The sequence below is a fragment of the Anguilla anguilla genome, chromosome 1, assembly GCF_013347855.1.
Source record: "Anguilla anguilla isolate fAngAng1 chromosome 1, fAngAng1.pri, whole genome shotgun sequence".
Taxonomy (NCBI): domain Eukaryota; kingdom Metazoa; phylum Chordata; class Actinopteri; order Anguilliformes; family Anguillidae; genus Anguilla; species Anguilla anguilla.
In genome coordinates, this window is record NC_049201.1 from 50,291,381 (window position 1) to 50,307,450 (window position 16,070).

Below are 16,070 nucleotides of genomic sequence, written 5' to 3' on the forward strand. Positions count from 1 at the left end.
ATCAGATATTAATTCCTATCAAACATATACAAATTTACAAGTACATTTAAATGATACTTTACATATTTTTGTCAGTAAATACTGACCCATTCTTACTGAAGGGTTGGTAATCATAAAAATAATTATCATTAAAATAATTATTTGTGAAAAACGAATGGAATATAAATATTAGAATACAAGTATCTTATGCCTTTCCCGCCTTTGCATTTTACTGTGGGAAATTTACAGCGTAAAGCATTGTTTATAGAACCTCCATCCACTGCCTGCAAACACCGCATAACCAGGTGCAAATGATTGATCTCCTTCATACAAGAGACTCATTGTTTGGACTCTTTCTGTATTTAACAGTAACACCTTGCAATAGTTACACTGATGATAAAACTTGTTTGTGGAGTCTGCAACAAACTGTCTCCCCATTAATCCTCCTCAACCTCAACCAATCAGGTTTCATGTTGAATACTGCTCTCCACTGAGAGTGCTCTCCACATAGTCACAGAGGCTCTTCACTCAGCATGAGCTGTCACTCAACCCCGTCCTCATCCTCCTAAATAGCACCCATCTCCCTTTATCTCACAGGTCTTGAGACAAGCACATATGACAGTGGCTCTTCTATGTAACCTTAAGGTGTTTTCTTACTACATGAAATGCACTTTTGTAAGTTGCATTGGTTAAAAGTACCTGCTAAACTGTGAATTGTAATTAATGCAGTAATTCACTGTAATTACTGTAACCTTCGTGTAGTGTTACCAATCACAAGTTTGACTGGGTCATTGATAGAAAAAAGCCTGCACTCACTCCATGTGGCGCATTTCACCTGAGGATCTCCAAGCAGACTAAAGGAATACTGCGCAACCACACAGAATTTCACCAAAACAATGTAAATAAGGAGTGAACAGACTCCTTTACTGGAGCCCAGTTCAGATCAAATCTGTGAGATTACACAAGATGGGAATAGCCATTTTTGAAAAAAAAAGACAAAAAAAAACATTTATGTTTCTAAGGCTATGCAGTTACAAATTACAGTTTTTTACGATTGCTTTGACTCATTTAGCACAGCAAAATTTCAATGTACAAAACTCAAAATGCAAAGTGCCAAACTGACTTTCAAAATTCATACTCCAAGACACTACATCCTATGCTGACATACGAAGTGTAAAACTGTTAACGCAAGGTGCTAAACTGACTTGCAGAATTCTTACCTTACGACACTGCATCCTATGCTGACATACAAAGTGCAAAACTGTTAATGCAAGGTGCTAAACTGACTTGCAGAATTCTTACCTTAAGACACTGCATCCTATGCTGACATACAAAATGCAAAACTGTTAACAGAAAGTGCCAAACTCTAAATCATATGCTCCATTCTCAGAATACAGCCACCTAATATTACAACAATGTTCAAATGCTTATTGCTACAAATGCAGATCACTAAATCAATTCAACAGGTGTTTGTAGTCATGTCTCAGTACTTCCAACAACCTTGCCCAGGTGAGTAGCATTGTAACACAATTGATAATCTCTTCACCACTACATAAAAGGCTGCTTAGAAACCTGAATGGCAGTTTCTGACAGCATAGAGCAGGCCGGTGAGGTTGAGGTTGGTAACGAAGAACAGGATCGTGGTCATGGACGGGGTCGCAGTCGTAGCCAAGGAGGCAGAAGAGCAGTTGTGACCACCTTACTCCCCCTTTCTGAACCCCATCGAGGAGTTTTTCTCAGCCTTCAGGTGGAAGGTATATGATAGACGTCCATATGAGCAGGCAACGCTCCTTCAGGACATGGATGAGGCATGCAATGAAATTACAGCCCAGCAGTGTCGGGGGTGGATAAGACACTCTAAAAGATTTCACCTGCGCTGTCTTGCCAACGAAGACATCAGATGCGACGTCGACGAAATTCTGTGGCCAAACGCAGCGGACAGGCAAAATGCTGCTTAAGCACCGAAAAGCAGTTTTTTTTTTACTTTACAGTAAAGTTTGTTGTGTAACTGTTTTTGCTTTACTGTTGTTTTTGTTTTTACTGTACAATACAGTTGAGTTTACAGTACAGCATTACTGTATGATTTTTCTTTAATGTTTAAACTTCATATAATCTAATCTAATATTTTGTCTTTCATAAAAACACAAGCACTATACTGCAGTCTATCACAGGGGATGCTTGCTGTACATAATTTCAAGTACTTACGAGGACTAGTCTTTTTTGCTAACAAGTATTTTGTGTTTGACCGCATTATTTGATAATGGCCATTGTATTTGCACCAATGCACCAATAATTAAACTTCAACGATGAAACTATTCCACTGTTCTGACACTATGATAAACCTTAGCATGAAATACAATCTAATTTGGTTCAGTTGTTTCTATTGTGCATGCTATATATAATTTTGAGCCCAAGATTAGGAGTATAGCATTTTATGACCAAAGAACACTTTCAAACTCTCTTTTGATCAGAAGGATTGCGTGTTTGGCAGCATTATTTGATGATGACTGTTGTATATTGAAAATGCAGCAATGATTTAACTTCATTGTTTTAAATACCTAATGTTCTGGTGCTGTGATAAACTTTAGCATATAATATTCTCTGATTTGACACTGGTATTTTTATTTTGCATGCTATATTACATTTTGAACCCAAATTGAGCAGTATAGCATTCTGTGTTAAGAGTTTTGCACACTGAAACTCTGTTGTGCAAAATGAGTCAAAGCAATCATAAAAAACTGTAATACATGGGCAAAAAATTACATGATTCTTTCTGTAACAAGGAGCTAAAAGTTGGTTCAGCTGATCAGCTCATTTTAATTTTACCCCTGGATTCAAACTGTCACATGTTCAATCGCCGAAGGTACATCAGACAGTCTAAAACTGGATAGTTCACGCTCTATACAATTTCTTCTGAAAACATTTTACAACCTTCTTGTTGACTGTTGAAGATTTAACCTGAACTGGCCTTTAGCTTTGTGACCCAAATAAAAGACAGGCCCTTTACATCACTCAACCAGTCTGTCACAGTATTAAAATAACTTTCTATCAGCTAAGAATTCAGTCATATGTCTGTTAGATCAGTCAACAGCAGTTAATGGGTCAAAAGTATCATGTGATTTTATATGACAACATCAATTCAAGGTGTCAGGATTCACACATTTGTCTCACGATTAAAGTGTTTTTCTTCACAGTTCAAAGAGGTCATTGTGGTGATCGGCATTCAATAACGAGTCAAAGCTATGACGCTAGGAGCAGTGTTCTCATCACAAGAGCAACACTTTCCATTAAGTCAAAAGTGGAATGTTTGTCCCACAAATACCAAATCCCACTATTTTCTATACTCTGCATACCTCAAATATTAAAGACAAGAGTAGGAAAAGAAAATCAATCATCTTATTCCTTACATGTCGCACAGCTCAACTGTGATGATAATCCTCCATTCACTTATTTTTCAAAACTTCTTTTGGTATGTCCTAAAACAGGGAGAATTGTAAAGTTGGAGACAAACAGATTCTTTAAAACAGGCAAGCTCACATGCCTCCAACCTGAGCACCACAGTCCTCAGGCAGCGCCTTTTCCTCTTTTTAGTTTCTCTTCTTGAGATTTCAGTCTATGATCATGATCAACTTCCTTGAGCCAAAAAAAAAACTTCAGTTTGATTTGATTAAACTGCATACGCCTTTAAAATGGTGCATTTGACTGAATCTATAGGTCAGTGTTTTGGAAAGCAGTTACAGGATTGTCAGGGTCCCAACTAAGGGACCATTCTCATTGGTCGTGGTCATCTGCTTCTGAAATAGGTTAGCTATTTGTCAGAGGCAGATAGGCAGTTGCTATGTCCAGTCCTTTCTAGGGCGATATTACCAGCAAGACATCACCAGCAGCTGATCACCAAAACACCAATGGAGAACACTATAGCCCTTGTGGTTATGCATTACTATGTCAAGCGCCCATGTGGTGAAAAGTTGGTCGCAGTGTGACCACGTGAACTTGTGGTTTGTTTCAAGATTCTCAGTGGCAAGCGTCCCATTGAAAATAACAGGCGGTCACAATGACCCTGGCCTGTCAGAAGGGCCCCCGATACAACAGCTAGCATTCACTCACTGCATTAGCAGAGCTACTGCAAGCCTGCTCCAGCCCTGACCAATGATTCATACTTCAGATTCACTGCCATCTGCGCCACACTGCCTTTACAGCAGCAGTTCTCGTGTAGCAAGGCAACCGAGTAAGCAATCTGGAACTGACCCTGTATATATGCCAATACAAAAACATGTGTCAAGGTGTTTCATCAACGTCTGACATGATTTTTGATGCAACATAACACAACACGTGACACACACACTTTCGACTGTGCCACAGGGTCAGGACTAAGGACATAGCATGAAGAACACACAGAAACAGCCCACACACTCCTGTGATGCTCCTGTGAAAAGTCCATTTGCACGTGAGCACGGACGAAGGTTTGATTCAAGTTCCTGACAAAGACCCTTGTGAACGGAATCACTGTCCATGCTTTCGTACTTATTATGGGAGTATTGCGGTGGGGTGCAATCTCTGTTCGTTTTTGCTACTTATGTTAATGTCATATACACAAAAGAGATCAGCAGTTAAACGTTATTTTGAAAAAATCCCAGCATGATACCCCCAAACACTGTGGTGAACCCTTAAGACTCGTGCTTCCCGCAGACCCACTTGAGCTCGGGCTGGTCCCTCAGGTCCGTGAGGATGAGTGTGGAGCGCCAGCTGCACTGGCAGGCGTATGCTCGCGAGGTCCTCTTCCTCTTTAGCTTGGCCTGTAGCTTCTGACGGTCGGGCATGTTGTTCCTAACGATCAGATTGGCACAGTAAGACTCATCAGTCCTCCGGACCCACTGGCCACGCATCCCCATCAGATCCCTGCCTTTGTCCACGCTGCGCTTGCAAAGAACTCTCGGCCAGGGGATGTCACCAGTGGACCACTGCTCAAATCTCAGAGCAGCAGAGGAAAGCTCCAACTTCTGGGTCAATTCATATGCAACAAATATTCTTAGTGCAAAAAATACATTTTAATTGCCTTTGCATGAACATACATGAGGTCGGCTGCAAATTTTAAACTAACACTCACCAAAACCAGTTAGTTTAATGTTAGTAAGATTTCTGAGGACATGAAGTCTTTGCACAAACTCACCATGATGTACTGTTGTAAACATATTGTCTGGGGTTTGTGAGCTGTGTGCTATAGCTAATAGAAAATGTTTTAATCTAAGCATATTTTGAATAGTCCACTTGAAATACAAATGCATAGCATTAGGGGCTGCCGGGTGGCTGATCCTATTAAGATACTGTTCCAGTGTGCGGATGAGCCCCAGGGTATGGTACTGAACCTGGCCTGTGCCCGTGCTGACTGTGGCCAGCAGCACAGGAAGGTCCTAACTGGCTATAGCACAGCAGTGTCTCATCACACAGCACTGAACCCCTTTGTTTGGCAACCGGAGTCGGCCTGCACAAGCTACACAAACTATCCTTTTATAACCCTGTCATAGCGATGGGGGTCCACAACCAGAAGGTGGTCTTTTTAGGGTGCCTCTCTTACAGTTCCCTCTGCCCTGTCCTGATAGACTGTAACCCTTGAGCCAATGAGCTGGCCAGACCGTAAGGACCACCCCAGGGGGGGATATACACCTGCTCATACAGGTCACATCTACGCTGACACTTTCAATTCTGCTGCACTGATCTGCAGTAAAACCCTGCTGGTCATTCCTGGTCCTGTGACCTGGCTAGCATGTTAGACACTACCATTCACTAAATCAGGTATTTAAAAACTACCAGATTGCCTTTAAAAGAAGGCAAAAACAAAGTAATTATATACAGTTATAGTTTACATAATTATAAAAAAACACAACCTGATCTATGCAGCGTGGGGCAAAAAGTATTCGCTCAAACGGTGCGTCTGACTTTAGGTGATTCGCGTTTGAGTCTTCTGTTACTCCTGAAAACAGACCCAGCACTACCCTCTGGTGGTGTAAACAAATCGGAAAAAAAAACAGGCAGGGAAAAGTTGGTCCTGAGCACTTTTAAAAACTGTACTGAGAAAAATTCCAATGGAATCTTTGGATGCTCTCGGTTTTCCCAACTGCAATATGTGCTTACCTGAAAAACAGGTAATCGCAAGAAGAGTCCCATTCATGATCGTCAAATGACATCACACGGAAGTCACAGGAAGTGCATCTCAGCTGACTGCAAGCCCTGTGAGGACAGAACAACACGATTCAAAACATCCTCAGTGATGCCTGACACCAACTTCACAAGGAGTACTATTGTTTTTATACAAAGGTCCATCTTCAATAGGTTAGTGTTAAGCAAAAAACAACTTTTGCACCATAACTCCACCAAGAATGAACACTTATACTGAAAGGAAAAATATAAAAACTGGATATTTACAGTCTCCTGTTACGCTCTGCAAATTTGTTTAATGTGTAGAAAGAATTATGGCTGCCTCGACAAACAATGAAGGGAATGTGCAGAGGAAACCAGGATCACGGTGAAGAGGTAAAACACAGCCCTGCGTGGACGGCTTGCCACGGTGACCTTAAACACGACGTGGAGGCACATTAAAACCCAGTCGCCTTTTAGCTCCGCAACGCTTCCCCTGTGCGTGTATCCAAACATCAGCGTTCCCTTAATGGCGGCCCTGCTTCTGGTTTTCACTTCCTAAAACAACAGACCGTTCCTGACAGGGAGTTTGTGAGATTGTGAAAAGATAAACACGAGTGACCCCGTTTTGTTGGGGAGAGATATAATTCATATGTATGCGCTGGGGCAGAGGGGGTGTGCATGGGGGGGGGGGGGGGTTAACCTTTCCAGAGAGGCTTTTCTGATTACTCTGTTCTACAGTCCTGCGACTATGCGTGCATAAGTGCTCAAATGTGGGAGTAGGTCCGATTAGCATGGCCGGAAACGTCAATCAACGCATGGTGAGACACGGTTACGGTAACCTGGGAGTAAAGGGTGCTGTAAACATTGCTCTAGGTTAAAGTGCTTGCTCATCCGCATTAGCCAAAATCGACTAAGATGCTCGCCCATTAGGTTCAGCATGCCCCTTATTAAACACTGAGAGGTTCTGTGGCGCACGTGCGAGAGTTTTTAAACTGCCGAAATGACGTTTAGAGGAAGCTGGCCGCAGCTTACACTGTAAAAGCTCTGAGTCGCTCCGGCTGTCTGTAACTGCTAAGTGAGGGCTGTGCGCAGGGCAGCCCTGACGTGGACAAGGTGTTCGGTTAGCCTGAAGGACCTGCTGTGACAACAAAGCAGGAGGGGAGGCGGTTACATACATTCTTAGCTCTAAAGCTGGCCCTCCTTAATGGCCAAGATCATGAATTATCAACAACTGTGTTCAGCCTCTGAGAAGAGGGGGGGGCTGGGGTGGGTTCTGCACTCATGGGTAGGAAACTGTCTAGGATTACCAGTGATGCAATTTATTATTGCACCGTTTCATTTATTTTCTTCCACTGTTCTCGGCTTCCCTTTAACATGCTAGTCTTCCCTGGCTGTAGGGTTTGCCCTCTAATTATACACATGTAGCAGCCAGGTGAAGAGAGACCTGTACCCGAACGCGTTTGAAACCATGAAAACACGGCTTGATCCACGGTAACTACGGCAAAATGTGCCAGCGAAGCCTGTCAACCCGGATTTAAACTTTATTTCTTGGTCCTAGTCAGAGCCAGGCCTCTACTCTACTTTTCCCCCTCAGGAACACACGTGGCCCCAAGTAAAAATATTTTGGGGCACAGTCCAAAATTTAGTGGCTCAAAAAAAATTTATATAGGAAAAAAAAAAGGAGCACAGACGTGTAGTAATGACTAGCTTTTATTGTGTTGTAATGCTGAACAATTAGTTGAATAAATGAACAAATGAATGTGAAATCACACACATATGTATGTTTGTGTGTGTGTGTGTGTGTGTCACCTGAGCTCTAATGCCAGTTGACCAGGCATTATTAGTTTAGGCTTACCCTTAAAAAGTGACGGGATTGGATTGACTGATGGTCGGTAACACTATATTTGGACTGTCTCCAAGGGCCGTTGCTATGTTGTACAAGTTTAAATGTATAACTCAACTTCATTGTTTTTGTGAACATGTCAATCAATCATGATATCTGCGTGGATTACTGGTACTTTTGTTTCTCATCTCAAAAAATGCCCCTTGCACAGGTGCTCCCAAATATTACTTCACATTTAGCCTGTACAATTTTCACTCACAAATGAGAGTGGAAATGCTGGTACGGTACAGCCACGAGAACTACCCTTCACAGCGCCCCATAAGGATATAATATATATAAAACAAAAAAAAAGAAAGCCTCTCACGGCTTAGACATTAGTATCAACGTTGCCAAAACGGTGCTCAGCCCTGTGCTGATGACATGTCTTCGCCTATTCAAGTGAAAGCAAATAATAATAACCCAGTGGCTTTTCCTCAGTGCCTTATATTCTCATATTCCACGGCAGATCATTAATTGCTCTGGTGTGTGTGATGTTGGCGTTTCCAGATGTGTATATAATCATATAAGAATAGTGTCACTTCAGCAAAATAACAGCTGTGTCAATAGCTCATGCACTGAGCCTAAAATGTGGTCCCCTCTCTTGAGTCTCTACGGTGTTATCATAGCCTTTCCTTTGACTTGGCAACAAGTACAGTACAATAAATACCCTTCATAAAAACTAAATACATGTACAACAAAAAATCAACACAAGGCAAACGTGTATCTCATAAAATAATATTAGGGGGAAATCGTATTTAACGTTAAATCTGTTCAAATAATGTAGTCTACCCAAAAGCAGTATACTGCAGTCAGAAATGAAAGGCAAAAAAAAGGGCAGTTACTTTCATTCTCCTACAAGATTTATAAATATCATTTTTTAACTATAAGGATACATGTGTGGGTCCATGGCCTCAAGCCACAGCGTATGCAAACATACCATAAGACTTAACGGGGTACTGGGTGACTCATTCACTTAAGGCACCGTGTGGTTTTGGATTGAATCTGGACTGTGTCAGTACCAACCGTAGCCGGTAGCCACACTGGGCAACGCGTAATTGCCATTGTGATGCCCAGGGTACAGGAGAGTTCACGGGTCTGTGTTTCATCACTCTCTAGTGACCCCCAGTGGTGGGACAGGTGCCTGTGGACTGCATGTCAAAGCTGCATATGAGATGTCTTCCTCTGACTCAACTCTATGCGAGCTTGGCTGTGGGCTGCGGTGTGAAAATAAGTAGGCTGGTGTCATCACGTATGTCGGAGGAGAACCATGACTGTCTTCACTCTCCTGAATCGGCAGTGCGGGATCGTGCATTAACGTGGCTACAAAGAGTAACTGGATAATCCAAATTAGGGTGGGAATTGGATATATGCAGCCTCACGTTGGGTGCCAAATCTAATTTAAAAAGAAGAAAGACTTAACACCGAAGCTATTTCACCACTGCAACACAGCACTGTGCTTACCTTTGTGAAGTACTTTTTTCAACACAGAAGAAAGACTGAACATCAAAGCTATCTCAGCACAGCAGTGTAGCACTGTACTTGCCTTTGTGAAGTACTCGTTCCAACACCAGTTGCTACAGAGCTTCCCCCCAAAAAAACTGGACAACATCTGTAATAAATAAACAAATACATAAAGATACAACAAAAATCAATCCCAAAGATGGAATAACTGATATTCTGACATGCAAAGAGTTCTCATATTTTTGTAAAGAAACAGGAATGATGCAGTGATGTGAAGTAGTTGCAACAAAATGGGCTTTGTGACTAGAAGGTTGCAAGTTTGAAGAAACAGATGTTAACCTCTTCAGGAAACCACTTATCTTGCAATGCTTTAGTATACCCCTTTGCATGAACTAGTAAAGTGTAAAATGTAGAGGCCCTGGATACGATGGTCTACAAAGAAAAAAAATCATGTCCTGTGATGGGTCAACATACCTTCTACCTGCTGGCTGTGACAGTGAACTCTTACAGTCATTCTTTGTTGCTTTGGGCATCTGTAAAGTTCATAATAAATTAATATGCCTGAACAGTTTTATGGAACAATCTCACTTAAGGCTAATGGGTATCTCCAGGATAGCTTTAAGATTCCCATTTAGATAAGGAAGCATGGTCAAAGTTCAGGCAAAGGCTTGGTAAGAGAACTATAAAGAACAGATAAACACTTACATCTAAATTGAGGGAGTCACCATCATCAAGTATATCCTCCAGAAGAGAATCAATGTCATCCTCGTCAAAGCTTTTACGTGGCACTTGGTTTGTAGAACTGAAAAGGGGAATGGCAGGATTAGTTATACTATGCTGTGTTAATCCGTACAAACAGCACTCCAACCAAAGACTAATTAACATCTCACTTCACTGAACTACATGCACATTTAGCAAATGATACTTCAGAGGGTTACAGTTTTTACTTAAAAAAAATCTAAATATGGCATGCTAGCAAGTTCAGTTTAATGTCCAGCAACATGGCGTGATTAAAGTTTGCATGCCATGTGACTATACCCATCTAGTCACATTACTTAATGCAGTAGAAAGTAAAGAATATGGGTGATCTGTCATTCTTTTCATGTCCTTAATAGATCTTACATATTTGTGGAGGCATGAGGTTGTTTGAAAATATGTAATGTATTCAAAATGATCATATTTTTCAAACAATTTAAAGAAAACTAAAATTTTACCAGTTGAATAAACACACAAATACAAGGTTTTTTTGTATTATGACTTTTCATTTTATTATTTTTAAAATATGCAAATGAGCTATTTTCTCATTAAATATGTGCTAATTTACATATATTTGCGGTATTCAATATTTAAGCTCAACAGATAAAATCTGAACTCATTTTTTTTTAAAAATGTGATCAATAACTCAATAGTTAGGGCTTGTCAGAGGCTTTTGTCAAAATATTGTTTTTTTAATCAATTATTCCAAAAACAATATGTACATGCTGAAAAAAACACATAAAATGAAAATGACAAAACATATCAAAAAAAGCCTCTGACATGCCCTAGCTATAACATTTAAGAGGCAGTATGTTAAAAATTATGTAGCTGTATCTATTGTTAAAGTTGAGATAAATTGAATACCCTATGGGCAATATACAGTTTTGAGGAAATGGCTGATTTGCTAATGTAAATGAAATCGAAGAGTTCAGTTTTAAAACAGCGGAGGCATTTAATCATAAAAGATGCTATCATAAGCTCATTTTATGCTTTGTGTTCTTGACAATGGTGTTATATTATCATTTAAATTAACTATTTATAACGATTATTTACCTTTAGTTTGTTCATTTTATGAAACTATAGATAGAATATATAGAAGTAAAATATGAAAAAATATCAAAATTGACATATGGAACCAAAATAATTGTTTTTGACGGTGGTGCCTCCTCTTAAGCCAAGAACATACAGTATCACTAGTAACATCACTTTATCCTGGGCAGGTTTCTCACCTGCATAAGTCAGCAAGACTACAATGCACCCATTTTGTCAGTCAGTTGTTACATTTCTCCTCCCCATCAGCAGGCACTAATTCAGCACAGATGATGTTTCATCCAGTTCATACAACCACAGACCTCAGGCAGTCATTTTTATAGTGTGGTAGGTAATCAATAGGAAGCAGACATAAAGTCCTATTATATTACACAAAAATGGCTAAATTAGACTAAACATTGCGATGAAATATGCAGGTTAAAATCACTTTGTGTTATGTGTCCAAGACAAACTACTGTCCCTAAGAATAAAACTAGAAAATGAGAAAAAATGGTCTTCCTGATAATAAAAAGCAAACAGTAATAATCTATATAACCAGCTAGAAGGGCTACAGCTATCAATTATCACAGAACCAAGCACTGATAATCCTTGGGATTATCATGGCACTTTCTTCTGTTGTTTTTTTCCAGCAAAACCACCAGACTTTCCACATTGATAGAAGGTTACTTCGAATGACCAATAAGCAATTTTTGACCGAACTGGCCACTTGGTGGCGCTACAGCAAATAGCTGAAATTGGAAACTTTGACAGGCCATCTCCTTTGAAGAAGAATCAAAATGATTTTTACCTCAATTCGTCTCCTCTCATGGAAAAAATTAATTTCTACTGCAAAAAATAACGTATGGATAGATAATGAATTTTCTGAAAGTCTTATTTTCAAAAAATAAATAACAAGCTGTACAAATAAAGTTACCATGCTTAAAAATGTGCCTGCAGTAAGACAGTGAAATGCCATGTGGGTGTGGCTTTTTAAATTAATCTCAAGTGGTTTGAAATAAAGTTACTAAACTTGGTATGTTTACCGATAACTCCATTTCTCAGTCCTAAAGCATTGGCCTGATTATTTCACAAGACGGCACTGTGGAACTCAATGGCTTTTAAAAATTTACTAAAAGTCAATTTTTTTGTAGATATCAGCAACTTTCTACAGTGGCTAATCACCTCATTTGGAATTATTTTATGTAGGTTTTTGTCTGTGCCATCCTGAATTGACAGCCATATTGGATTTTATTTTTTCATATGCCACTTTTCCCACTTTCTCTTGGTTTATTCACCTGAAACTTGGCACACCACAAGATTCCCATTCTCACACAGAATAAATTTGCCTGAAGGACCCATGAGCTCACCATTATGGATTCACCACCATTTTGAATAAATTAAAACCACTTCAATCTCCTCCTACCCTTTGCATCCAATTTACATGACACATGGCAAACAACATCTACAGACCAATCCTCTAAATGTCTGACACAAATGCTTGATACGCAGAGATGCTCTGCAGAATACGTAGGTCCAATAAGACAATTAACTTGCATGTGGGTGTGGACTATTGTACGAAAATGTACAGAAACCCTTAAGAATCAGACAGACCAAAATACATGGTGTTGCTACAAAGCTTCAATTATGAAAAAAGAAATCATTAAGTCATCCTAACTCTGTGTTCAGCTAGAAAATTGACATACTGTATCAACACAGTACATTAAGCACTTACTCTACAGATGAAGTTAGATATTTGTGGCTATGAGTGCTTGGCCTCTATAATTTCTGCTTGCAGCTATATTTTTTGCCATTATCATTTTTTCCCCTCATAATCTAGAACAGTGGTAACCAACCCTGTTCCTGGAGATATACTATTTTGTAGGTTTGCATTTCAGTTTTCAGTGCTAATTTGGCACCCCTAATTCTACTAATAACCAGCTCAACAAGATCTCTAGCTATTGAATGCGGCATGCTTTGATAGGGTTAGAGTGAAAACCTACAGGACGGTAGATCTCCAGGAACAGGGTTGGTTACCACTGATCAAGAAAAACATCCAGCCTTTTGCAAAAGCACTGAGCAATCAGACACAATGAAGAACAATACTCTAACCACCATTCCAGTGTCTTAAAAATTTTGTAGATTGGAATTCTATGAAGTCAATTCTATTTGACGCCCGCCAACCCAAAAAGCATTAAAACAAATACTTATTTTCAGAAAAGGGAACACACTTATCTGCAACAAATGCGCTATTCAAATCATATCCCCAATTTTTTATCAGTTGCTTAGATTAACTGTTGCAGCCCTACTAGCCGCAACAGTTCATGTTACCTAATATTATTTAGCTATTGTTATAACAGAACTGAGCTCAACTGCAAAATGCAAACTGTACCTTGACTGGTACCTTGACTTTCTGGCTGGGGCTTAAGTCAGAACACACCAATGTAGCTTCATATTAGCATGTTTTATTGCAGTATTTAGCTCTAGTGTTTCCAGACATTTTTCCTTGATTGGCTGGTTGGTTATGAGGGGGGCATTTTCATGATCCCAAAAAATCAACATTTCAGTAGTCTAATTTTAAATAAACAGGTGATTTATTTGCCTTTTATTATTCTGCACATACAGATTTTTACTTCTACACCTTAAAAGGGGTACTACGCATCTATAGTATTACATTTTGAGATTACTATGTTTAATAATATTTTAAATTGGAACAATTTCCTTTGGTGCATGAAAACAGACCACTGCCTTCAAGAAAAGGAGTAAAAGTAATATATAAAAACTGGTAGTTATCATTAATAATCAGAAAATATGTACAGACGCTGGAAGCACAGCGTCTCAGTTCAAGCCACTTTAAGTATTTTGAAGTAAAAATGGTCACCATTTATTTTCTAAATAACGAAAATAAAACAAAATAACTAACAAGAAATATAACTTTCCATTTTAAGGGTTGGAATTTTAAATGCGTCTTGCACTATGCAAAGAACAACGGTATGCCCCACATTTGTATGTGTTACCAATACATGGGCAGAGTCCCAATCCAGATTTTGCCACACCCTTGTAAACCTCACTCGCAAACTTCCCTTGTTGGAACCCTTTTTAGATCCGAATGTACTCTCAGTCGCCATTTTTGTAACCATTAGCCATGTTTACTAGCTAGATGTGTAGCTAAAAGGCTAACATGAACGTTATTGTCTGCAACATGACAAATGCCAATAGAGCACAACTTAACTAACGTTAACGTTAGCTAGTGCCAAGTACCACAAAACACTAGTTGGAGTACAAACTATCAATACAGCTAGTTTGTTAATGTAACTATGTACGGGTTGTGTTTCAAGATCCAAAATACAATTTAGTAATCTGTGCAATGTTAATTGGCTAGCTATCTACACAAGGAGCTCATTGCAGCACCCCAAGCTCAAACAAGCACCCTGGCAAGATAACATACGAGTCTCCTAGCTAGCTAACGTTAGCTATCTAGCTAACTATGGAATGCAAGATAGCAAAGTACCATTGCGTTCGGCTTTTTCCCTCTGTTTTTCTTTTGGTCTCTTTAATATCGGAAGGAGACGGCGAAATCACTGAAACATTGCGGCAGAACTTTGATTCCACCTCATCCAGCAATGCATCCAAATCATCCGCCATGCTGTGTGGGCCTTTGTTGTTGCTATGATAGCAACACTACCCTGCTAGTTGCTAGGAACCCACGTACACGCGCACGCTCTGACATAAAATCAGAACGCGCACGGTTAGTTCGTGACGGCGCTTAAGAAGAACAAAGTCAGGCATTTGTAGCTTAGAAATTTTTATTTCATTGAAAAGTTCTTGAAAAATGTAAATTTCAATAATCTGCAGAATTCAATATGTCCATCTGCATAGTTTCAAATTAGACATTTATTATTTTCTTCTTTGAGCCGTCATCGCTCGTGTATTTTGAATGCCATCATGTTCTCTACTCAGCACATTCTAAAAATGCTTCGTAGTCGGCAGGATTCGAACCTGCGCGGGGAGACCCCAATGGATTTCTAGTCCATCGCCTTAACCACTCGGCCACGACTACTTATTGATATGCGTCTATAGCCTTGTTCAAACGCATAGTGTAGCTATCGTTTTTTAGGCGCTATTATACTGGCCTCATTTTTACATCAATACTTTTAATAGCAGGCCCAAATCTCGCCGGTTTAAATTAATAAATTGTGCTTTGCTAAACACTGCTTTGTGTACGTGTACGTGAGGGACTTTAACTTAAATTTTCGATTGTTGAAAACGTGTTTTTGTTGAGATATAATTTCTTTTCTCTGAGTAACTGATAATAATAATGCCTATAAATGTATGAGAGACACGCATACACATACATACATGCAAACATTTGATCTACGAGCCTGGTTTTATGCCCTAGGTCTAAGTGCATAATGAAACGGTGCAACCTTTCTCCGCACTGTTTATTTACTGAAGATAACATATTGTCATTACCACTCAAGAAGAAGATAACTGTTTTGAATTAATTTTTACAAACAAAAATAGCTCTGGGAAACAACAGCAGAAGAAAGGGCACAGGTAAAATTTAAGCACAGCGTTTTCATAGTTTGTGCTAGTGCAGTAATTTGTTTCAAGGTAAAGATAAATTAGCTTATCATTTCAAAGCCTTGACCATTTCTTATTTCTTAACCAAGGTATTCATAAAATATCTCCAAACTGTTGAAACAATATTTTCTCATCAGCTGCATAAATTGAATTTTTTTTTACTAGTAACCATTAGCATACTAGTTGATTGGTACTGATAGGTGAAGATAATGTGATGCTTCTTCAAAGCATCATAGTCACTCAA

General features: G+C 39.4%; 1 protein-coding gene and 1 non-coding gene across 2 annotated transcripts; both read right to left on the bottom strand.

The window, feature by feature from the left end:
- Window positions 1–134: 134 nt before the first annotated feature.
- c1h8orf37 (chromosome 1 C8orf37 homolog) lies at window positions 135–14,950 on the bottom strand. The gene is made up of 6 exons (XM_035379229.1): window positions 14,754–14,950; window positions 10,166–10,262; window positions 9,935–9,993; window positions 9,543–9,608; window positions 6,112–6,207; window positions 135–4,806 (listed from the first exon to the last, which is right to left on the bottom strand). The coding sequence occupies exons 1-6, from the start codon at window positions 14,885–14,887 to the stop codon at window positions 4,647–4,649; spliced, it is 612 nt and encodes a 203-aa protein (XP_035235120.1). The 5' UTR covers window positions 14,888–14,950; the 3' UTR covers window positions 135–4,646.
- Window positions 14,951–15,220: 270 nt separating this feature from the next.
- trnas-aga lies at window positions 15,221–15,302 on the bottom strand. Its single transcript has one exon. It is a non-coding gene; the product is annotated as a tRNA-Ser (tRNA).
- Window positions 15,303–16,070: the final 768 nt, after the last annotated feature.